The 25,765-nt window shown below is 35.7% G+C and overlaps 1 protein-coding gene across 6 annotated transcripts in view; it reads left to right on the top strand.

Annotated features, from left to right (window-relative positions):
* AGO3 (argonaute RISC catalytic component 3) overlaps nt 1-25,765 on the top strand; it is a 131,120-nt gene that overhangs the window by 68,491 nt on the left and 36,864 nt on the right. For 5 of the 6 annotated variants that reach the window (XM_024985218.2, XM_059881975.1, XM_059881979.1 and 2 more), the window contains exons 6-12: nt 8,237-8,371; nt 12,336-12,423; nt 12,548-12,695; nt 13,141-13,260; nt 17,952-18,074; nt 18,375-18,508; nt 23,261-23,481. In XM_024985218.2, the coding sequence (XP_024840986.1) occupies nt 8,237-8,371; nt 12,336-12,423; nt 12,548-12,695; nt 13,141-13,260; nt 17,952-18,074; nt 18,375-18,508; nt 23,261-23,481 (969 nt within the window). The remainder of the gene's footprint in view (nt 1-8,236; nt 8,372-12,335; nt 12,424-12,547; nt 12,696-13,140; nt 13,261-17,951; nt 18,075-18,374; nt 18,509-23,260; nt 23,482-25,765) is intronic. The other variant, NM_001001133.2, reaches the window with a different exon arrangement.

Genomic DNA, 25,765 nt, shown 5'->3' with positions numbered 1-25,765 from the left:
ATGTAAGTTATACCTCAAATAGTTTTTTTAAATGAGATGTCACATCCCCAGAAAGGCTAGCATTAAACTCTTAAACTCTGCTTGTGAGAGAGTTAGTTGTTAAAACCACTTTGGAAGATTTTGGCATTATCCAGGAAAGTTAGAGATACACATCCTTAGTTCAGTTCAGTCGCTCAGTCATGTCCAACTGTGATCCCCTTGGACTGCAGCACACCAGGCTTCCCTGTCCATCACCAACTCGCGGAGCTTGCTCAAATCAATGGACTCATGTCCATGGATTCAGTGATGCCATCCAACCATCTCATTCTCTGTTGTCCCCTTCTCCTCCTGCCTTCAATCTTTCCCAATCTTTCCCAGTCAGGGTCTTTTCTAATGAGTCAGTTCTTCACATAAGGTGACCAAAGGATTGGAGCTTCAGCCTCAGCATCAGTCCTTCCAATGACTATTCAGAACTGATGTCCTTGAGGATTGGCTGGTTTGATCTCCTTGCAGTCTGAGGGACTCTGAATAGTCTTCTCTAACACTGCAGTTCAAAAGCATCAATTCTTCGACGCTCAGCTTTAGATTCAGCAATTCTACTGAGATACCACCTTTTCTATTAGAGAAATATACATGTGTATGTATATCAAAAAGGCCATCTATAAGATAGTCATAACATTATTCTAATAACCAAAGCAAAGTGCCAGCATAAATAGTCCACCACGATTAATAATCAGGCTTTTGTTTGTTTGGTTTTTGCCGCAGGACACCTTGTGGGATCTTAGTGGCCTGGCCAGGGGTTGAACTTGAGCCCCTGGCAGTGAAAGCACAAAGTTCTATCCACTGTCCACCAACATTAAAGTGAATAAACTGTATTTTATTCAGTGGAGTGTTAGGCAGAGCAATGGAAATGAAGAAAATAGTTGTTTAAATAGAAACAATGTTTAGCAAGTCTCAAAAAGATTTTATGTTTTATGTTTCCAGTTAGATAAAATTGAAGAACTGGAAACAATAAATTGTCCTTAGTGATCTGTACTTACACGTTGTAATTCTGAAAAGAGAAAAAAGTGATTACCATAAGAACCAGGATTTGAGGGTTGAACTGTAAGTTAAGGTTGGGAAGGGGATAGGGAAGCGGTTTTGAGAATACTACCAATATTTAGTTCTTGATCTGAGTGTTGGTTATGTGAATATTTGTATTCACTTTATAATTTAGTGACCCTTTAGTAACCTTTTAGTGACCCTTTAGTAAATATATTTTTTATTAAAAACAGAAAAAAAACCCAACCCTTTGATTTATCAATATCTCCTGAGTACTATGTCAGTAATACTTTGCTAGTTAATGATAGACATGCAGAGATGTCTAACATGGTGTCTAAATTGTTCACTATTACCATAAAAAGGCATTGTATAATAAGTGACCTTAATTTTTGTTCTTACACTTTCAGAGCCATGAAAGTAAACGTATAAAATTGAGGCATATAACCTCTCAGGAGGTTGAAGTATAATTGTAGTTATGCTTTTACCTGGATCCAACATTATTTACTGCTTTATTTTACACTCTTCTTTTGGACTTGGACTAATTTGGAACATGTAGTCCTTATTACCTTAAATATGGTAAATATTTATTATTTTTTCACGTCTGTATTTTAGCTGCATCCTAACAGAAAATTTCAGTTTTGACACAGTAAAGTGCAAACTAAAGAATCCTAATCACTTCTTCATAGAACATTCTCTCCCATTCAGCTTCTTCAAGGAGTTAGTTTACATTGACAGAATGATTTTGCCTAGAATTAAAACTTCAATAAATCAGAGCACAAAAGACATGAGTAGACAATCCTTCAAAAAATGAGAAAAAGAGTTCTGATGAGTTTCTGTCATTTTCTGGGCACAAGTAGGTATCTTACATTGAATCTTCACACTAATGCTGTAAGTAATGGGCGTTTTGCTAATTTTCCATATGAATGAATGGAAATTCTGAAAAATGATAATTAGTAAGTCTGGATCTAGAATTAAAATCTGTTTCATTTCCAAGCTTATTTTTTTTCTCTTTATTCTAATGCTGCTACCTATGGAAAGAAGAAAATAAACCTAATTTAAAAAATAAGGATAGGGACTTTCCTGGTGGTCCAGTTTTTAAGACTCTAAGCTCCCAGTGCAGGGGCATGGGCTCAATCCCTGCTCAGAGAGCTGCATCCCACATGTTGCAACAGCAAAAAAAGAAAAAGAACCTGCATGCCACAACTAAGACCTGGAGCAGCCAAATAAATTAAAAAAAAAATTTTTTTTAAGGATACATTTCCAACAATAAAATAATTTTTTATCAATTATCAATAAGTGAGTTATAAAGTATCACAAAACCTTAATGAGAATAACTTTTGCCTAAGTTGTGTATTGTACGTATCTAGATACTAACAATTAAGTAGTTGGTAATATCTCATTTTGTACAAATTCCTCTCGTTTTTTATTCTCAATTTTATTTATCTGCATTCTAGCACCTGCTCATTTATTTTGTTTATATGAATATAGTACAAATGTATCCATCTGACTGATGGTTATTTAGGTTGTGTCCATTCTTTTTATCATTATAAACTGTCCTACAGTAAGCATTCTTATTCATGTTGCCCTCCCCAGATAATGGGATTTTTATAGAGCATATATTCCAGTAGAGTGGAGTTGTTGAGTTGGAAATTATGCTCATTTTCAAACTTACTATAAATTACCATTTGCTCCTGACTATATCACTTTATATTCCTACATACTGTATGAGAATTTTCATTCTTCATTCTTCCTTTGGCTTATTGTCAGCTTGTATTATCCATTGTAATGTTTTTGGCCCATTTTGATTGGTATAAAATGATAGCTCAATAGAGTTTTTATATGTATTTCCTTTATTACAAATAAAATAGTGAAAAATTGTTTTTTGACATTTAGGTTTTCTCTTCTGTGAAATACCTAGCCATGTGTCTTTTGGCACTGTTCCTGTTTTAAGCTTGATTTATAGGCACTCATGACATATTCTGGATAGTAATCATTTGTTGTGTGTATTATACATATCCATTTGCCTGTTGTTGTTTTTTTTTTTAATTTTATTTTATTTTTAAACTGTACATAATTGTATTAGTTTTGCCAAATATCAAAATGAATCCATCACAGGTACACACGTGCTCCCCATCCTGAACCCTCCTCCCTCCTCCCTCCCCATACCATCCCTCTGGGTCGTCCCAGTGCACTAGCCCCAAGCATCCAGTATCGTGCATTGAACCTGGACTGGCATCTCGTTTCATACATGATATTTTACATGTTTCAATGCCATTCTCCCAAATCTTCCCACCCTCTCCCTCTCCCACAGAGTCCATAAGACTGTTCCATACATCAGTGTCTCTTTTGCTGTCTCGTACACAGGGTTATTGTTACCATCTTTCTAAATTCCATATATATGCGTTAGTATACTGTATTGGTGTTTTTCCTTCTGGCTTACTTCACTCTGTATAATAGGCTCCAGTTTCATCCACCTCATTAGAACTGATTCGAATGAATTCTTTTTAATGGCTGAGTAATACTCCATTGTGTATATGTACCACAGCTTTCTTATCCATTCATCTGCTGATGGACATCTAGGTTGCTGCCACGTCCTGGCTATTATAAACAGTGCTGCGATGAACATTGGGGTACACGTGTCTCTTTCCCTTCTGGTTTCCTCAGTGTGTATGCCCAGCAGTGGGATTGCTGGATCATAAGGCAGTTCTATTTCCAGTTTTTTAAGGAATCTCCACACTGTTCTCCATAGTGGCTGTACTAGTTTGCATTCCCACCAACAGTGTAAGAGGGTTCCCTTTTCTCCACAGCCTCTCCAACATTTATTATTTGTAGACTTTTGAATCACAGCCATTCTGACTGGTGTGAAATGGTACCTCATAGTGGTCTTGATTTGCATTTCTCTGATAATGAGTGATGTTGAGCATCTTTTCATGTGTTTGTTAGCCATCTGTATGTCTTCTTTGGAGAAATGTCTATTTAGTTCTTTGGCCCATTTTTTGATTGGGTCATTTATTTTTCTGGAGTTGAGCTATAGGAGTTGCTTGTATATTTTTGAGATTAGTTGTTTGTCAGTTGCTTCATTTGCTATTATTTTCTCCCATTCTGAAGGCTGTCTTTTCACCTTGCTGATAGTTTCCTTTGATGTGCAGAAGCTTTTAAGTTTAATTAGGTCCCATTTGTTTATTTTTGCTTTTATTTCCGATATTCTGGGAGGTGGGTCATAGAGGATCCTGCTGTGATGTATGTCAGAGAGTGTTTTGCCTATGTTCTCCTCTAGGAGTTTTATAGTTTCTGGTCTTATGTTTAGATCTTTAATCCATTTTGAGTTTATTTTTGTGTATGGTGTTAGAAAGTGTTCTAGTTTCATTCTTTTACAAGTGGTTGACCAGTTTTCCCAGCACCACTTGTTAAAGAGATTGTCTTTAATCCATTGTATATTCTTGCCTCCTTTGTCAAAGATAAGGTGTCCATATGTGTGTGGATTTATCTCTGGGCTTTCTGTTTTGTTCCATTGATCTATATTTCTGTCTTTGTGCCAGTACCATACTGTCTTGATAACTGTGGCTTTGTAGTAGAGCCTGAAGTCAGGTAGGTTGATTCCTCCAGTTCCATTCTTCTTTCTCAAGATCACTTTGGCTATTCAATGTTTTTTGTATTTCCATACAAATTGTGAAATTATTTGTTCTAGCTCTGTGAAGAATACTGTTGTTTTTTTTTTAGCTTTGTTTATGGTACCTCTTTTTAATCATTTTTGTATCTTAAGAAATTCTTTCCTGCTTTAAAGATCATAAAGATGTTCTATATTTTCCTTTAAATGTCTGTTTTTCTTTTCATGTTCAGTTCTCTAAATAGGAATTTGTTTCATATACTGTATAAAGTAGACTTTGAAGGATATTCTGCTGGTCTCTGTGTTTGTCCCCACAGTCTCTTGACTTGAATAGGATTATAACAAATCTTGATGAATGTTAGAGCAGACCTTATTCTTAGAAACTCTCTTAGCTGTTCTGGTTTAATTTCTCTTTCATGTTAATTTTAGTATCAGCTTCTTAAGTTTCAGAGGTCAAGAGGGTTATATCTTATTGGCATTTGATTGAAATTGCTTTGAATTTACAGATTAATTTATAAATAATTTATACTAATAAGGTATATTGCTCCATTTATTAATATTTAAATCTATAGTAGTAAAGACACCTATTATTTCAGTAAGTCTTCTACATCTTTTGTTTAGATTTCATCCCAAGTGTCTACACTTTTTGTTGTGATGTTAAGCGGTATCTTTTTTTTTAAGTGGTATCTTTTTTAAATTACATTTTAAGTTGATTGCTAATATATAAGAATATAATTTATTTTTATCTGTTGACCTTAAATCTAGCAGATTTACTGAACTCTCTTATTCTATAATTTATCTATAGATTAGAGGGTTTTATCTCTCAACAATCATACTGTAAAGAATAATAATTTTGTTTCTTCCTTTCCAATCCTTTTATCTTTTATTTCTCTTAACTTGCATTCCTATGCCAGCTAGCACTTTCTATTAACTTAAGTTGAATTTACCATAGATTTTGGTGAATAACTTTTATCAAATTAAGGAAGCTCCTTTCTAGTCCTGGTACTGTGAAAGTTTTAGTTATGGTGCTGAATTTTATCTGATGCTTTTTTCAGAGCAATTATCTATAGAAATGATTGTACATTTATTGCCCTTAGTGTTTTAATGTCGTATATTTTGTTAATAGGTTTTTAAAATACTAAATGTAAATATTACTTGTTCAGTTAAACTGAGTTGATTTGTGAAAGGGAATGAAGGAAAAAATGCATGTATATGTAGGTTTATAAAATGTTAGGGATAGAGAGACAGATCCTTGCTCTTTGAAACTCATGCCTAATTCAGCTGTACTCACCGATTTTATCCCATCTTGTGTAAGAACTTTCTGTCACCTCAAATGCCTACATTGCTGTAGGGAAGATGGTAAATAGTAAAATGATTAAAAGTGTAAACACTAAGGAAAATTAATAGAATGTTAAACAGGATAATATTTGTTTAGTAGTTTCAGCTCTGTGAGATAAGATGAATTAATTGTGAGTGCTAGTATTATAATAATCCAGTGAAGAAAGTTTACCTGTAGGATTAAAGGAAAGACAAAATAAGCATGTTAATGACCATATATTTATTTTCCTTTATCCACTTATTTTTTTTAATTTAACACAGAAGCAGTATATGTTTATTTGATATATTTCCTGCCTGCCTCATTTTAATGTGCAACAGTATTCTCACATTTTTAATAGAAGAACGTAGGTATACAGTTTTTTAATGTATAAGATTTAAATAAGATACCCAGAATGCTGAAATAGTCTTATCAGTCTCTCTTTTTTTAGTTAGCTTGAAATTGTAAAGGTATTTCTAACGTTTATTTGGGTGGAAATACAAAACCAACATAACTGTCCATCATTAGGGACATGTAGTAAATCCAGGTAGTGAGATATCCTGCAATGTGAAAAGGAATGATATAATTCCATATTAGTACATATAAGATCTGTCTCTAAGATACCTAATGAGAAAAAAGAAATCAAAGCCCAAAATAGTGTTTCTAATGTTTTATCATTTGTGTTCTTTTTCATTAAGAGAAGAATGCGATATATATTCATATATATTCACTTAATTACCATGCACCCAAATTACAGAATAATATGAAGCCATTAAAAAGAAATTATTGACATGGAAAGATCTCTAAGACATTGTTAGTTTTAAAATAATAAAACAATAAAGCAAGTCATAAAACATTTATTATCTGATCTCATGTTTTTAAAAGTTATATCTCTATTTTTATCTCAAGTGTATATTAAAAGAACGAGATATGGAAGTACAAAACCAACCTAGCTATCTATTGTTAGGGACATGTAGTAGGTCCATGTCCATAATTAGTACATGTAGTAGTTAAGTATTAGTTACTAATAATGGTTGCTTCTTAAAGATACTTGGAGACCAGAAGTCTTTACTGTTTATATCTATGTTGTTTAGATTTTTTATGCTGAGACTTCATTCATATATTATTGAAATAATATATATATTGTTTATATATATATGTATATATATACATATATATTGAAATAAAGGAAAATGTAATATGTGCTATTAAAAAGATTTAAAGAAAAATAAAAAATATCCACAATAGTCTCACTACCTAACTACTTCAAGCCTTGTTAAATATCCGTCCAGACATTTTGTGGAAGACATTTAAACCTAAACCAAGGAGAATAAGAGAAAGGGTACCACTGTGGACATGTCTTTTAGGTAGGGAAATAATATGATAGCATGTTGACTCAGGTGGTCAAGAATCTGCCTACAGTGCAGGAGACCTGGGTTCAATCCCTGGGCTGGGGAGATCCCCTGGAGAAGAGAATGGCAACCGACTCCAGTATTCTTGTCTGGAGAATTCCATGGACAGAGGAGCCTGATGGGCTACAGTCCATGGGATCTCAAGGAGTCGGAAACATCGGAGAGACTAGCACTTTTCACTTTTCAGCCTACTGTCTGTTTTGGTTTTACTTTTCACTGTACCCCCAGTATCTTTTAGCACATAATAGCAGCCCGTAAGTATTTAAGAAATGAATGATGGTGATCTACTAACTATTGGTCAAGCTCTCTTCTAGTTCCAAAATCCAGGATTAAGAAGTCATACTAGTTGGCTCCTCAAAGACTGCTGATTGTAGCTAGATAACATTGGGCAGATATTGTTACTACCTGTAGCTTGGATTAGCGCTAGTAACATTTAATACCATTGTCTTCTCAAATCTGTACAAGACAGGGAAAGCTCTCCTTAGAACAGATAAGCAATCTGGGGTGGCATGCAAGGCTTAGTTTAAGAAATAATACCTAACCTTGTCTTCTGTGGCACTCTGGCCTTCTTTGTCCCTTTATAGGCCTTGTCTCATAGCCAGAACACTGCTGTGTACATGTAGTAGGGAATGGAATGATTCAGATACCCATGGTGAAAGAGATTATAAAAACTGTAATATTAGGTTTCTCTGTTGTTGTGCTTGTCTTGTAGTCAAACAGGTCAAGTTGAAACTGCTTAATTTTGGAAATATTTTTATATGTATTGATATATAGGTATACGTAAGAGGGTAATTTTAACTCTATAATTAGTTATCATGGAGCCTTAGATTTGAGTTTTTTTAAAGAAACATTAATTTGTACCCTTTGTGTTTTTCTTCTTAGTTTCTGCCACTGCCTTCTACAAAGCACAACCTGTAATTCAGTTCATGTGTGAAGTTCTTGATATTCATAATATTGATGAGCAGCCAAGACCTCTGACTGATTCTCATCGGGTAAAATTCACCAAAGAGATAAAAGGTGAGTTAATTAGCATTTGGAACAACTTAACTGTAAAATGCATGAATATAACAAACTTTCATGGAAATTTTTTAAGATTTAAATCTGTTCATGTAACATCACCAGTAAAAATACGGATTAATTTTAAAACGTTACATTAAATTCATTGTCATAACATCTTAGGTAGTGTTTCAATGAAAGAAATACCAAGTAATGGAATTAATACTAGCTAATTTTTTGTTGATACTTTCCCTTATTAGCTGAAGGCATAAAGAGGTACTCTCATAGAAAAATGCTCCTATCATACTGTTTAAAATAGGAAATTTATTCCCAAAACATTGACACTTCAGGACTGGAGCCATTCTTTGAACATATTTTAATATAGTGACTTCTTTATTTTTCTGAAATGATAGCAGAATATTTTATTTCTTTGTAAATTTGTAGATGTGGGACTAGCCTATTTCATGTGTTGTTCTAGAGTTGAAACTTAGTAACTTCATGTACTTTATTTAGTTGACCATTGATCTTGCCTGTTTTATAGTTAGCGGCTAAAATTTATACAGTGGTGTTACATCATATATATATTTTACTAATATAAATTCATTTCTACATGGTCTTCCAAAGAGAAAAATTAAAAATTAATTTCACTTATATTCTAAAATTTATATTTTGTATTTATTTATTCTTTATATAATTGTAGCTTTCTATGTAAATATACAGTCTTATGTGCAAACCCATATACAATGGGTTTATCAGCAATTTAATTTAATTTAATATCAGTGTACTTTATCAGCAGTTTAAGGGATTTTTCAGGAATAATTTTGATTATGTAAGATTCTTGACGTGTTCATAACTGTGGAACTTAGTCCTCATGTAAGATGTGACTCCACTGTATTTAGTTCTTTATTATTTAGGCACAAAGAGAAATTTGATATTCTCTAATTAGAATGAATACTATAAATTCTGTTTATAATAAGTGTTACATCTCAAATAGTCAGAAATAATTATGTTGTTTAATTTTAAGGTTTTACCTATTTGTTGCAGGTAATTTTTCAGCTTGTGAAGCATTGAAGTTTATTTTCTGAACATCTTTCAGTCCCCCAAATCAGTTAGTATAGTTGAATACATCCTGCTAGCTCCAGTAATCATTTATTCTGTGCCATTCAGTAACCAAGAGAGAGATAGTCATTGTAGTAAAACATTTAAAGGAATTTCCCTCCTGCTTTGAAGATAAGCATCTATTTATGTCAAGATTTTTGTCAGAATAAGAAAGTGTTATATATTCTTGTATTGCAGTCATACCATCGTCCTGTCATAATCTATATTAACTGCACAGTTAGCTTTGTTGGAAGGTAGTGCATTACCCACCATTAATATGTGATCATCTAAATGCCATGGTTTCCAGTGGAGTTGCTGCTTAGTTACCACCTCTGATATCATGAAGTCACTTACATTATTTTGCGGTAACTATGCAATCAACTCATATCACCACTCTATCACAGAAAATACAAGATGTACAGAACAAGGATTCAACTGCTGCCCGAAGAGCATGGACTCGATCTTAACTTCAACTGCTCAGGGGGCCAAAGAAATGACTGAAAAAATGACTAGAAAGCATTATAAAGTTGATGTTATAGTGAAGGTAAAGCCAAGTTTATAGGTTCAATATTTGATTTATTAAAGCCAAAAACATTTTTCGGTTGGATGGAGGGTTTGGGGAGGGACCTGGGCAGAGAATTATCTAGTCCATTTTTTAAAAAATTTCAACTCTTTGCTAACCCTGAATTTGGATGTAACCTTAGGCACCTATGACTGTAGATTTGGGGTAGAAAAATATGAGTTAGATCTAATTGACAAACTGATGATTTTTTCCTCCATTCAAAGTCAGGAAGGCTTTTAAAAGAGAGAGAGAGAACTCTTTAAAGTACATCATGTATTCCTATCTCAGTAACACAAGAGAATCAAAGTTACATGTTTTATACTATATATTTAAGTTTAATTTTTAGTCAGCATGAGAAATTTGATGAAAACTGTTTAATAATGGTACAAATTGTGGTATAATGAATACACTTCCTAGTACAATATTCATTTGATTCCAGTTGAACTTTTTCCTAAGTAATTAATAATAACTTTAGGGTGGTTTCTTTTGCAATAATTCATCATAGTTAAATAGCAGAAATATTGGAGGAAGTTTATGGTAAAAGTACCATATGTATGTAAGAGTGTCAGTTTTATTTTTGATAAAAACTTATTTAGTAGGCTTGTATAACCTTACTGATAATTTTTTTTTTAATTCAAAGGGAAGATTGGAAAACAAATTGCTAAGTAGTATAGATAACAGAAATTTGTTTTAAATTTTTCTATCATGTTTTCCCCCAAACAGTATTTTTACATCTTGTTTACTTCATATAGTTGGTATTTCCTTCTTGAAAGACCTTCTCTTGGTAATATTTTCTATTTTCATTTATAATATAGAAGCATAATAAATGCTCTAATTGACCTGAAAGTTTAGTTTTGTAAAGATAGTTACTAACAAAAACTATTTCTCACGGACTCAGTTAAGAGTACTTCTCAAAAACCCTCGTACCAGTCTGGTATAGCGGCACTGTGTCCACGTAGCGTCTTAGTTTGTGCTGATACGTCCTAAGAAAATATTACTGTGATTGAACTTTGTGTTTGGTTCTGCAGTTAGTAGATAGGAAAATAAGTTATACTGTAGCAGGGTTTCTCAACCTTGGCACTATTGATATTTTGGGCTGGATAATTCTTTGTTGTGGTCGGGGATGGGAGGTAGTGCTGTTCTGTGCATTGCAATATAATTTAGCAGCATCCCTGGATCCACCCATTCCTAAATCTAGCATCCACTAGATGCCAATAGCACCCCCAGTTTTAACAATCAGGGAAGCCCCCAAAAATGTCTCCAGACATTACCAAATCTCCCCTGGAGGTCAGAGTCACCTCAGGTTGAGAACATCTGCACTATGGGATACAGAGGTACAAAAGAAAAAAATTTTTTCAGTCACAGTAGCTATATTTCATGTGCCCAGGAACATTACTAGTAGTGATTTTAGTACAGGTGTAGAAATCATATCATCTCAGAACATCCTTTTGGACACCATTGCTTAGGAAAATTCATCCCAAAGAATTTCAGCCAATGGTTTAAAAGCCCACAGCTTCACCTTCTAAAGCAGACCTGGGATCCTCAAACCCCTAAGCTCCACAGATGGACTCATGGATCCAGTAACATCTAAATTCACATGCTGCATTAAGTGTATGTTGCGTTTTTCTGAGAATTTATTGCTTTTGTCACATTCTCAAAGGGGTCATTGATTCCATAAGAACGTCTGGATTACTTGCTGTAGGAATTAGTTTGGTTACATTCGATATTTTGCCCTGATTTCTAATGGTCAGTAGTGAAAGAACTGTATCACTATATTATCCTTTAACAAAATTGTCACTCCACTTCTGTTAAAAGGGCCTGGGATTTTTTTTTTTTTTCTTCCTGGTTTAAAAATCTGTGAAGACTTTCTTCATAAGGACTTTATGAAATTATGATCTTCAGTCAGTATGTGATGCCTGGGGAGTTGAGATATCACATACTTTGAAGGTTACAGAATGTTTTGAGAGTTATGGTAACTCCTTTCCATTGCTCCTTCCCTCTCCCAGCATAAAACCCTGCAATATAAGCAGGACTTTTTTTGTAATTAATGAAGAACTTTATCCCTTGATCTAAAGGCTTTGTAAATTTTATGCTGTTTTTAATAGCTTGATAGAATAGGGAAATGGTTTGGAGTTAGGTCTGTCATGATTGTACCCATTATTAACTATGTTTTATATATATATATAATCCTTTGTTAATCATATCACCTATTTCACAGATTTTCTGTTTAGAATTTTGAGTTTTTATAGTGGTGAGCAGGCTTTAGAGTTATGAATATGTCACTTGTGACAGTTCTGTAACCTCAGTTTTTCTTGTTGGGAACAGGTCTGAAGGTTGAAGTGACTCATTGTGGAACAATGAGACGGAAATACCGTGTTTGTAATGTAACAAGAAGGCCTGCCAGTCATCAAACGTAAGAAAAGCTGGTGTTTGTCAGAACAGAGATGATGTGAGGCAGCTTACTCTAGTTGGTAGATTGGGACTTTTGCTTGCTCCTAATGGGATGAGTTGTTAATGTGTAATTTTTTTTTTTCCAGCTTTCCTTTACAGTTAGAAAATGGCCAAACTGTGGAGAGAACAGTAGCACAGTATTTCAGAGAAAAGTATACTCTTCAGCTGAAGTACCCACACCTTCCCTGTCTGCAAGTGGGGCAGGAACAGAAACATACCTACCTGCCACTAGAAGTAATGTGTTTAGGCTGCTTATTAATATCCTCTTATTCATCATTCTGTTAAGGTTTTTAAGGACCTGTAACTTACTTTATACTCTCACATTTATTTTTAAATTGAACTGTCTTTAAATTTCCTTATTTATTCTGAATTTTCAATTATGAGATAATACGGGAAAAAAATTCATCCACAGTTCTGCCCCTCTAAACATAACTGCTGTTAGCATTTTGGTACACTTCTTTCAGCCTTTTTATCCAGTGTACATTGTACCTGATTATAATCATACTGTGAAGCAGTATTGTTTACTGCCTTTCTACTTGACATGATACTAAACAGAAGTGGCTTAATGGAGTAGATTTTAAATTTTAAGTTAAATTAAAATTTAAAATATCACATTTAATTGCACTCAATTTTAAGAAAGATGCATATATCTAGTACAAAACTTTTTTTCCATTTATAGGTCTGTAATATTGTGGCAGGGCAACGATGTATCAAGAAGCTAACGGACAATCAAACCTCCACTATGATCAAAGCCACAGCAAGATCTGCACCAGATAGACAAGAGGAAATTAGCAGATTGGTTAGTACTTAACCCAGAAATAGAAATTAAAAACATATTAGGGTGAGCTACTAAAGAAGAATGTCCACCATATCAACTCCTGTCTTATTATCATTTCATGGGCTCAGAATTAAAAGAGATTATGGAAGTATTCTAGCAGTAGTCTAGGGGTAAATGAAGAAGGTTCAGTTCAGTTCAGTTCAGTCGCCCAGTCGTGTCTGACTCTTTGCGACCCCATGAATCACAGCACGCCAGGCCTCCCTGTGCATCACCAACTCCCGGAGTTCACCCAGACTCACGTCCATCGAGTCAGTGATGCCATCCAGCCATCTCATCCTCTGTCGTCCCCTTCTCCTCCTGCCCCCAATCCCTCCCAGCATCAGAGTCTTTTCCAGTGAGTCAACTCTTCACACGAGGTGGCCAAAGTACTGGAGTTTCAGCTTTAGCATCATTCCTTCCAAAGAACACCCAGGGCTGATCTCCTTCAGAATGGACTGGTTGGATCTCCTTGCAGTCCAAGGGATTCACAAGACTCTTCTCCAACACCACAGTTCAAAAACATCAATTCTTTGGCCCTCAGCCTTCTTCACGGTCCAACTCTCACATCCATACATGACCACAGGAAAAACCATAGCCTTGACTAGACGAACCTTTGTTGGCTTTTGAATATGCTGTCTAGGTTGGTCATAACTTTCCTTTCAAGGAGTAAGCGTCTTTTAATTTCATGGCTGCAGTCACCATCTGCAGTGATTTTGGAGCACCAAAAAATAAAGTCTGACACTGTTTCCACTGTTTCCCCATCTATTTCCCATGAAGTGATGGGACCAGATGCCATGATCTTAGTTTTTTGAATGTTGAGTTTTATGCCAACTTTTTCACTCTCCTGTTTCACTTTCATCAAGAGGCTTTTGAGTTCCTCTTCACTTTCTGCCATAAGGGTGGTGTCATCTGCATATCTGAGGTGATTGATATTTCTCCCGGCAATCTTGATTCCAGCTTGTGTTTCTTCCAGTCCAGCATTTCTCATGATGTACTCTGTATATAAGTTAAATAAGCAGAGTGACAATATACAGCCTTGACGTACTCCTTTTCCTATTTGGAACCAGTCTGTTGTTCCATGTCCAGTTCTAACTGTTGCTTCCTGACCTGCATACAAATTTCTCAAGAGGCAGATCAGGTGGTCTGGTATTCCCATCTCTTTCAGAATTCTCCACAGTTTATTGTGATCCACACAGTCAAAGGCTTTGGCATAGTCAATAAAGCAGAAATAGATGTTTTTCTGGAACTCTCTTGCTTTTTTCATGATCCCGCGGATGCTGGCAATTTGATCTCTGGTTCCTCTGCCTTTTCTAAAACCAGCTTGAACATGAGGAAGTTCACGGTTCACATATTGCTGAAGCCTGGCTTGGGGAATTTTGAGCATTACTTTACTAGTGTGTGAGATGAGTGCAATTGTGCGGTAATTTGAGCATTCTTTGGCATTGCCTTTCTTTGGGATTGGAATGAAAACTGACCTTTTCCAGTCCTGTGGCCACTGCTGAGTTTTCCAAATTTGCTGGCATATTGAGTGCAGGACTTTCACAGCATTATCTTTCAGGATTTGGAATAGCTCAACTGGAATTCCATCACCTCCACTAGCTTTGTTCGTAGTGATGCTTCCTAAGGCCCACTTGACTTCACATTCCAGGATGTCTGGCTCTAGGTCAGTGATCACACCATCGTGATTATCTGGGTCGTGAAGATCTTTTTTGTACAGTTCTGTGTATTCTTGCCCTCTCTTCTTAATATCTTCTGCTTCTGTTAGGTCCATACCATTTCTGTCCTTTATCGAGCCCATCTTTGCATGAAATGTTCCCTTGGTATCTCTAATTTTCTTGAAGAGATCTCTCGTCTTTCCCATTCTGTTGTTTTCCTCTATTTCTTTGCGTTGATCACTGAAGAAGGCTTTCTTATCTCTTCTTGCTATTCTTTGGAACTCTGCATTCAGATGCTTATATCTTTCCTTTTCTCCTTTGCTTTTCGCTTCTCTTCTTTTCACAGCTATTTGTAAGGCCTGCCCAGACAGCCATTTTGCTTTTTTGCATTTCTTTTCCATGGGGACGGTCTTGATCCCTGTCTCCTGTACAATGTCACGAACCTCATTCCATAGTTCATCAGGCACTCTATCAATCAGATCTAGGCCCTTAAATCTATTTCTCACTTCCACTGTATGATCATAAGGGATTTGATTTAGGTCATACCTGAATGGTCTAGTGGTTTTCCCTACTTTCTTCAATTTAAGTCTAAATTTGGCAATAAGGAGTTCATGATCTGAGCCACAGTCAGCTCCTGGTCTTGTTTTTTCTGACTGTATAGAGCTTCTCCATCTTTGGCTGCAAAGAATATAATCAGTCTGATTTCCGTGTTGACCATCTGGTGATGTCCATGTATAGAGTCTTCTCTTGTGTTGTTGGAAGAGGGTGTTTGTTATGACCAGTACATTTTCTTGACAAAGGTTAGAGCCTTCTAATTTAGCCCCAAGCTCTTTAGTTAGATTCAGAACAGATAATCTCAGAACTAATGTTTCAGTTTAGTGAACTGGACTTTTATCACCTCCCACCTAAAATAGGAAAGGAAAGTCAAGGTTTTATGACTAGCAATAGTGAGAAGCTTAACACACAAAGTAGGATTGCTTAGCCCCAGTATCTACACTGGTAACTATAGGATGAATAAAGAAGTTTAAGACAGCTCCAGCCTTATAGGGTGTCTAAGCTCTTCTTATTCTAAATGGGGAGAAAAGAGACATTAATACATTATAAAACTGACGGAATTAGGGCAAAGTGAAAAATAAAGGCACCTGGATCTTATATTTGAAAGTTAGTTGTGCCTGACTTTTTGCTACCCCATGGACTGTAGCCCGCCAGGCTAGCACTTGGAATCTTAACAGCTCTAAGTTCAAAGTCTAACTTCTTTACTTACTTACAGTTACTGTTGCTGCTGCTGCTGCTGCAAAGTCGCTTCAGTTGTGTCTGACTCTGTGTGACCCCATAGACGGCAACCCACCAGGCTCCTCCGTCCCTTACTATATTTATAATTATAGCATCCGGTAGGCTAGAACAGTGACTGAGAGTAGGAACTCTAGAAATCAGAATGTACAGATTTCAGATTATATGTCACTTGCTTAGCTATATGGTTTTAGACCAATCATTTCACTTTACTAAGCTTTAGTTTTATCCTCTGTAAAATAAAAAGTATAAAAGACTTATTTATAATTAAGATTATTGTAAAAATTAATCATAAAACATTTCACACCAAGGAAGTCTTGGTGAATAGTTGTTACTCTTTGTAATCTTATAGAAAATAATGGCATTTAAGCTTGAAGAAAAAAATCATTAGTGCATAATTTAGAAAACATTTCCTGCTTATTGTGGGATTATATATGTAAATTTATATAGTGTTTTTACTAGATTTTTACTCAAAGACTTGAACATTGCCCTTTTTGTAACCTTATATGACCTTTACCCTGAGACTAAAAAAATATGTTTTGAAAAACACGTTATAGCACACTGTAAACATGAATTACACTTCTGAGATTACAATAAATTCTTTACATATATTGGTATATTATGTAAAAATTATAATGCGCATCTCATCGTGGCTTTCTTGTCTGTCTCAAGTATATCTCTTAAGTAAATTTTATCTTCTGCTATGTTTTATTGGAAAATATTCAAGTAGATTTTATATAACTTGTTATCAATTAGGGAAAAAAGCTTAGGATTATTGATATTTGCTATCAAGCTCTACTTGCCTGGAAAATCCATGGACGGAGGAGCCTGGTAGGCTGCAGTCCATGGGGTCGCTAAGAGTCGGACATGACTGAGCAATTTCACTTTCACTTTTTATTTTCATGCATTGGATAAGGAAATGGCAACCCACTCCAGTATTCTTGCCTGGAGAATCCCAGGGACAGAGGAGCCTAATGGGCTGCTGTCTATGGGGTCGCACAGAGTCGGACATGACTGAAGCGACTTAGCAGCAGCAGCAGCAGCAGCATCAAGCTCTACATAAGATTTCAATATTATATGTCCAGATCCTCTGATTAGAAATAATTAACCATTTTTAGGTCAGGTATTTCTCTTGCAATTTCTTGACCACCCTCCCCAAAATGTATTAGGCTTAACCATATAAAATTACCATTTTCATGAGTCATAAATAGTTGAAATTTCTTATTATCCAACCTAATACATTTAAATATTCTATAAATGAACAGGAAGTTCACAGAGTTCCTACTGTCCACTTATGGTCTGTAGTCCCCAGGTTAAAAATCTGCTCTGTAGTTTGGGTACCATTATCTAGCCCTATTGGAGAAGGAAGTGGCAACCCACTCCAGTGCTCTTGCCTGGAAAATCCCATGGATGGAGGAGGCTGGTAGGCTGCAGTCCATGGGGTCGCTAAGAGTCCGACACGACTGAGCAACTTCACTTTCACGCGTTGGAGAAGGAAATGGCAACCCACTCTAGTGTTCTTGCCTGGAGAATCCCAGGGCCGGGGGAGCCTAGTGGGCTGCCGTCTATGGGGTCGCACAGAGTTGGACACGACTGAAGTGACTTAGCAGCAGCAGCATCTAGACCTATTATAAAACATTATTGACACAGTGAAGAAAAAAAATTAGAGGATTCTAAAGGAAAATTAGGGGAATTTTGAAAGTAACTACAAACCTTTTGTGTTGTTAGGTAAGAAGTGCAAATTATGAAACAGATCCATTTGTTCAAGAGTTTCAATTTAAAGTTCGAGATGAAATGGCTCATGTAACCGGACGCGTACTTCCAGCACCTATGCTCCAATATGGAGGCCGGGTAAAACCTCTTGATATCATGTTTAAATTATAAATATACAGTTTCTGTGTTTTGAGAGAAGGACATCCTAGCTGAGTCTAGAATTTAGAAAGTATTTTTCATTCCAACAGTGTTTTTGTTTCAAGTTGAGTGTCTTTGCTTGAACTTAATGGAACTTTTGTTTTTCTGTGATAAAAATATAAAATATTGATTTAGAAAAGCCTATTCCAGCAATTTGAAATGCTTATTTTTAGCTCATTCAAATAAGTTATATATTAAATGTTTGTTCTTTTTTGCCTTATTATTTCTCTTTCTCTGTAGAACCGGACTGTAGCAACACCAAGCCACGGAGTATGGGACATGCGAGGGAAACAGTTCCACACAGGAGTTGAAATCAAAATGTGGGCTATAGCTTGTTTTGCCACACAGAGGCAGTGTAGAGAAGAAATATTGAAGTAAGGCTTGTCATTAGTTTCACTTTGGGACCATTTTGTGTTTCAATTTTAAATTATTCAGCTAATGTTCTAACCAACATTGCCTCAATATGAAGTATATTTAATCAATGAACCTTTAAAAATGTTTCTTCTCAGTACTTTGATGAAGATTCTGAATTTTTTGGTCATATCCAAGTCACTGATTGATTCTTATAGGCATTCTAATAGACTAGCTTATATGGTATAGCAGGAGTACCATTGACTTTTGATGGCAAATAGTTTAGATTTAATTCCCAGGTTTGCCACTTCCTAACTTTATTACCATGAACAATTTATTTGATCTTATTATGCTTCAGTTTTTACCTTTTAAAAATAGAGATAATAGTACTTATTTACTGAATGAAAGTTAAATAACATCCTTATTTCTCAATTGAGTTCCTTGAAAGAGTCATTTAACTTCTCATTTTCACTTTCCAAAATTTGGCCTCCATCTCCACTACTTTTCGTCTTCTCCACATTCTTTCCCTCAACAATCTTCTGTTTAAAACAAATCTTCATTTTACCTTGACACTCTCTCAGGATTCCAGGCTTCCATTCAGTCTCCTTCCTTGAAGTTTTAGTGCTCTACCAAAATTGATTCCTGGAATCAATTTCAACCACAAAAGTATCTTTGTGATTATCAGTTCTAATGGTCTATTCTCAATAGCTGAGAAAAGAAGAGAAACTAAAGGCAAAGAAGAAAAGGAAAGATATACCCATTTTAATGCAGAGTTCCAAAGAATAGCAAGGAGAGATAAGAAAGCCTTCCTCAGTGATCAGTGTGAAGAAATAGAGGAAAACAATAGAATGGGAAAGACTAGAGATCTCTTCAAGAAAATTAGAGATACCAAGGGAAAATGCAAAGATGGGCACAATAAAGGACAGAAATAGTATGGACCTAATAGAAGCAGAAGATAGTAAGAAGAGGTGATAAGAATACACAGAAGAACTATACAAAAAAGAACTTCATGACCCAGATAACCATGATGGTATGATCACTCACCTAGAGCCATACATCCTGGAATGTGAAGTCAAGTGGGCTTTAGGAAGCATTACTACGAACAAAGCTAGTGGAGGTGATGGAATTCCAGTTGAGCTATTTCAAATCCTAAAAGATGATGCTTTGAAAGTGCTGCACTCAATATGCCTGCAAATTTGGAAAACTCAGCAGTGGCCACAGGACTGGAAAATGTCAGTTTTCATTCCAATCCCAAAGAAAGGCAATGCCAAAGAATGCTCAAATTACCGCACAATTGCACTCATCTCACACGCTAACAAAGTAATGCTCAAAATTTTCCATGCCAGGCTTCAACAGTACATGAACCGTGAATTTCCAGATGTTCAAGCCGGATTTAGACAAAGCAGAGGAATCAGAGATCAAACTGCTAACATCCACTGGATCATTAAAAAAAGCAAGAGAATTCCAGAAAACATCTATTTCTGCTTTATTGATTATGCCAAAGACTTTGACTGTGTGGATCACAACAAACTCTGGAAAACTCTTCAAGCGATGGGAATACCAGACCACCTGACCTTGCCTCCTGAGAAATATGTATGCAGGTCAAGAAGCAACAGTTAGAACCGGACATGGAACAACAGACTGTTTCCAAATCGGGAAAGGAGTACGTCAAGGCTGTATATTGTTACCCTGCTTATTTAACTTGTATGCAGAGTACATCATGCCAAAGGTTGGGATGAATGAAGCACAAGCCAGAATCAAGATTGCCAGGAGAAATATCAATAATCTCAAATATGCAGATGACACCACCCTTATGGCAGAAAGCAAAAAAGAACTAAAGAGCCTCTTGATGAAAGTGAGAGTGAAGTGAAAAAGTTGGCTTAAAACTCAACATTCAGAAAACTAAAATCATAGCATCTGGTCCCATCACTTCATGGCAAATAGATGGGGAAACAATGGAAACAATGAGAGATTTGATTTTGGGGGGCTCCAATATCTCTGCAGATGGTAACTGCAGCCATGAAATTAAAACATGCTTGCTCCTTGGAAGAAAATTTATGACCAACCTAGACAGCATATTGAAAAGCAGGGACATTACTTTGCCCACAAAGGTCCTTCTAGTCAAGGCTATGGTTTTTCCGATAGTCATGTATGGACGTGAGAGTTGGACTGTAAAGAAGGCTGAGCACCGAAGAATTGATGCTTTTGAACTATGGTGTTGGAGAAGACTCTTGAGAGTCCCTTGGACTCCAAAGAGATCCAACCAGTCCATCCTAAAGGAAATCAGTCCTGAATATTCATTAGAAGGACTAATGCTGAAGCTGAAACTCCAATACTTTGGCCACCTGATGTGAAGAACTGACTCATTTGAAAAGACCCTGATGCTGGGAAAGATTGAAGACAGGAGGAGAAGGAGACAACAGAGAATGAGATGGTTGGATGGCATCACTGACTCGATGGACATGGGTTTGAGTAGTCTCTGGGAGTTGATGATGAACAGGGAAGCCTGGTGTGCTGCAGTCCATGGGGTTGCAAAGAGTCGGACGTGACTGAGCATCTGAACTGATTCTCACCCATTATTTTTTCAATAGTTGTGCAGCATTAGATACAATTGACTGCCTTACTGACAGTCTCTCCATTCTTGCCTTCCTGGTTTTTTCATCACTTTGGTTTCCTTTCTCCTTTGTCTCCTCTCCTTTGGAACACCAGTCTTTGGGGCTGTGGCCCTCTTGAGGGCTTCTGCTGTTACTCTTGTTTGAGGAGTTGTGCTATAGTGAAAAGAGTACCAACTCCTCTTGTGATTAGCTCCATTCTAAAACTTCAGGCTTCTGATTAACAAAGAATAACATTTTTAAAGTTTTTCATTTGCCTCTTTAAACCCTTTCTCCATGTTCATATATTTTGGACAAAGAAACTGAACACTGTATGCCCTCAAACTCTCTGGTGTTCTTTTCCATTTACACTCATGCAGCTCTTTACTAAGATGCCTCCATTCTGTGTCTACACTTCTAAATGACACTCAGTCTTCTGTAATTTGTGATGCTGGAAATAATCCATAATAGTAAACTTAGTAGTTTGTCAGTATCTTCTCCATTTGTACTTGTCACTGCCTGTATAAAATAAAGTTATAATATTTGTGTAAAGTTATCTCCTCTCTAGAATCTAATCCTAAGAAAAATTATTATTGTCTGATGTAAGTCCACTAACAGACCCTATATGCCCGTAATGAATAGTTCTTGAGTGACGTAGAGATCAGTTTACGCCAGGATCAATTCAGAATTTGTTTTGCCTCCCTCATGTGAAAAACTTTTTTTTTCCTATTTAATTCTGTTCATGGATGTGTGCGTGCTAAGCCATGTCAACTCTTGGCAACTCTATGGACTATAACTCATCAGGCTCCTCTGTCCATGGGATTCTCCAGGCAAGAATACTGGAGTAGGTTGCCATGCCTTTCTCCTGGGGAGCTTCCCGACCCAGAGATGAAACCTGCAACTCTTACGTCTCCTGCGTTGGCAGGCAGGTTCTTTACCACTAGTGCCACCTCCTTTTTATTGGCTCCACATCTCTAAATGTATGTCTTGAGGTTCACTTAGTATATTTTTTCTCTCCGAACTTGTTATCCTCAGACTTTCAAGTAAAATGTCTGGAGCTCAGTTAAGTACAATGCTGCGATTATTTTTCTTGACCTCCACAGACCAAAGAAAACACCTCCAATTGTTTTTCAAGCTTTGAGGTACTCTTTTCATTTTACATTTGTTATTCATGGCTTGATAGAAGTCTCATAATCATTGGGCTTACGGCTCTTGTTCAGGCTAACTGAAAATATTCAACTTCATACTTTCTTGAATTAGATACTAATAAGGAAAAGGAGGAGGAGGGAATTCCTACAAACTTCATCTCTGTCCTGAGGGAATCAGAGTTTTTGAGCAAAGACCATTCAGATCCTTGACTTAGGGATGTATTTGTTTTAAAAACAAGTAAAGTGATTGTTAAACCTCAACATTATTACTTATTTATCCTAGGCTAAGTGCAGAATTATTAAAGTGCTGTCTACCTCTTTTTTTTTATAATGTTTTCTTTTTCCTAAATCTTTTCTGAGGACAGAATCTTTCCTGCTATCCTAGTTTCAAATAGGTATTACTGTAGAAAGAAATTCTGAATTAGGTCATAGTTCTGGGTCTTGCCACTTATCCAAGCATTTGACCTTGATCTAATACTTAATGTCCCTGAAGCTATTTCCAGATCTGTAAAATGGTGATAACACCTACCACCTTTTTATAAATCTTGTCAGGATCAAATTAGAAAATGTATAATAGCTTAAATATATCAAGCTTTTACACCAGGTCTTGGGCAGTACACTAAGTGCCTAACGTGTATTATCTCATTTAATCTTCACACCAACTCTATATTGGAAGTAGTCATTTTACAGATGAGAGAAACTGAAAAAAATTTGCCTAAAATTCTATAGCTAGCAAGTAACAGAACTGGAACCCGTCATGCTAATTCTAGAGCTGAGCTCTTAACCAGCACACTCTATTACTGATATCCTTTGTAAACTACAAAATGCCACATAACCGTACAGTAGTGTTCTTAGTTTGCAAAATAGACTACTGACCAGTTGTTGGCCTTTCACATCACTACTCTGGTGACCTCTTGCTATATGGAGCACACAGATCTTTGCTTTGTTTTCCATTCCCTTCCCAAACTTTGCATTACTACTTTTTAGATGTTGATAACTAGACAAAAGCTTTATTTTTAGTGATTTCTCCTTCCAGGGGTTTCACAGACCAGCTGCGGAAGATTTCCAAGGACGCAGGGATGCCCATCCAGGGCCAGCCTTGCTTCTGCAAATACGCACAGGGGGCAGACAGCGTGGAGCCCATGTTCCGGCATCTCAAGAACACCTACTCAGGGCTGCAGCTCATTATCGTTATCCTGCCCGGGAAGACACCAGTGTATGGTAAAGATACCGTATTAAGATTGCATTTTTCCTCAGGTACTTTCTATTCCTTTCAGGGACTTCCTGGCAATCCAGTGGTTAAAACTTCATGCTCCCAAGGCAGGGGACATGGGTCTGATCCCTAGTCAGAGATCTAAGATCCTGCTTGCCAAAAAAAAAAAAAATTCCTTTTAAAATTATACTAACACATATCCTAAAACTTTCAAACATAAAAATACATTTTATAACTATAGTCTTTAAAACCATGTATTGTTACTATAAAAAGAGAAATCATGAGAGCAAACTAAATAGTCCAAGACTCTATGAAAAGAATTTCAGTGAAGGAGGCATTACAAAACAATGATTAAGAGAATTGTTTATTAAAAGTGTCATTGAAATAACTTGAGTATCAGTATAATGTATGTTAAAAGCACAGGCTCTAGAGTCAGACTCTGCTGCTTAATACCCAGGTATTGCCAGGTATGCTACTTGTGTGATACTACCTGAATTACTTAACTACACAAAGCCTGGGTTTCCTCATCTGTGAAATTGGGGTACTACAAATATTTAATTTGTAAGTGTTAGTCGCTCAGTCGTGCCCGACTCTTTGCAACCCCATGGACTGCAGCTCACCAGGCTCCTCTGTCTATGAGATTTTCCAGGTAATGATACTGGAGTGGGTTGCCATTTCCTTCTCTAGGGGATCTTCCCAACCCAGGGATCGAACCCAGGTCTCCTGCACTGCAGGCAGATTCTTTACCGAGTGAGCTACAAGGGAAGGTAGTTGTAAGGTTTAAATAAATTTACATATGTAAACAGGGCTTCCCTGGTGGCTAAAATAGAATAAAAAATCTACCTGTAGTGCAAGAGACCCAGGTTCCATCCCTGGGTCAGGAAGATCCCCTGAAGAAGTGAATGGCTACCCACTCTAGTATTTTTGCCTGGAGAATTTCATGGACAGAAGAGCCTGGTGGGCTACAGTCCATGGGATCACAAACACTTTTATGTAAACAGGTTTATGACAGCACCTGTGATATAGTGAATGCTCAGTAAATGTTAGCTATTATGAGTGTAAACAAGCTAAAGTTTATGAGAGTAATAAGTTAAAAATAAATCATTTAAACATGGAAAAACACAAAGAAAATATAATTTTCAAATTACTGAATGGACTATAATCATTTAAGCTTAGGATAATAGAATTGACATAAGAAAATTTATTTGCATAAAAATTAAATTTTCTATCACAAGTGTATAACTAAAATTAAAAGGAAACCATAGAACATCAAAAATATTTGCAGCAAATTGAAACAACAAAAGGCTATAGTTTATTATTAAAGTATTCATATGGATCTGTTATTGTAGTCAAAGGAAAAAATTTTTTATGTTCTCCTAGATTAATAAATGAAGAAAATCAAAATTTCTCAAGAAAAAACAAGTAAATATTTGAGAATATGTTGGTTTAGACCAATAAAAAATAAAGAAAAGTACAAATTGATAAAAGGACATTTTTATGCTACTAAATTAGCAAATATATTTAAATACTGTAATACCTAGTGATTGTGAGTATGCAGTGAATCTAGTATTTAACATATTGCTGATAACAGTACAAATTGATAATATCCTTTCATCGAAAGTATAAAAATGTGTTTTCAGTCACAACTTAAGTATTTCTTATTCCAAAAATATGTTCAAAGGAAAAGAATTCATAATATAAAAAAACTCTGTGCACAAAATTTTCATAATGATATCTGTGACATTAAACAACTACTAAGAACTGGTTTTAAATAGTAAGTTTCTGGTGGTGAGATAATATGTAGTGATTAAAAATGATGGTTATAAAAGTCAAAAGATATTTTTTACGTTGTGATAAAATACAGAAAGTATTACCTTGTTTTGTGTGCCCAGATATGTTCCAATGTCTGCTAGTTTATAGTCTACGGGAACTTGAATAGAATTTATACCCTACTGTTGTGTGAAAATTGTGTAAATCTTCATTGTGTTCAATTGGATCATGGTGCTTTTCAGGTCTACTGTATCCTTTTACTTTTCTGTATATTCATTCTGTTAAATTTTGAAAGTTTGATATTGAAACTCCAACTAAAAATCTTTTTTTTTTTTTGCTTTCTTAAATGTTTAATAGGAAGAACTTTTAGTTGACAAATTTTATATTGACATTCTCAAATCAGGAAAATATTTATTTATTTATTTTTAATATAAATTTATTTATTTTAATTGGAGGCTAATTACTTTATAATATTGTATTGGTTTTGCCATACATCAATATGAATTTTCCTACTTAGAAAAACAATTGTAATATATAGTGGAACTATATGTGTAACTT

The sequence above is a fragment of the Bos taurus genome, chromosome 3 (genome assembly GCF_002263795.3).
Source record: "Bos taurus isolate L1 Dominette 01449 registration number 42190680 breed Hereford chromosome 3, ARS-UCD2.0, whole genome shotgun sequence".
NCBI classification, from domain to species: Eukaryota; Metazoa; Chordata; class Mammalia; order Artiodactyla; family Bovidae; genus Bos; species Bos taurus.
The sequence above is the reverse complement of the archived record's forward strand: the minus strand, read 5'-3'. Positions and strand labels throughout refer to the sequence as shown.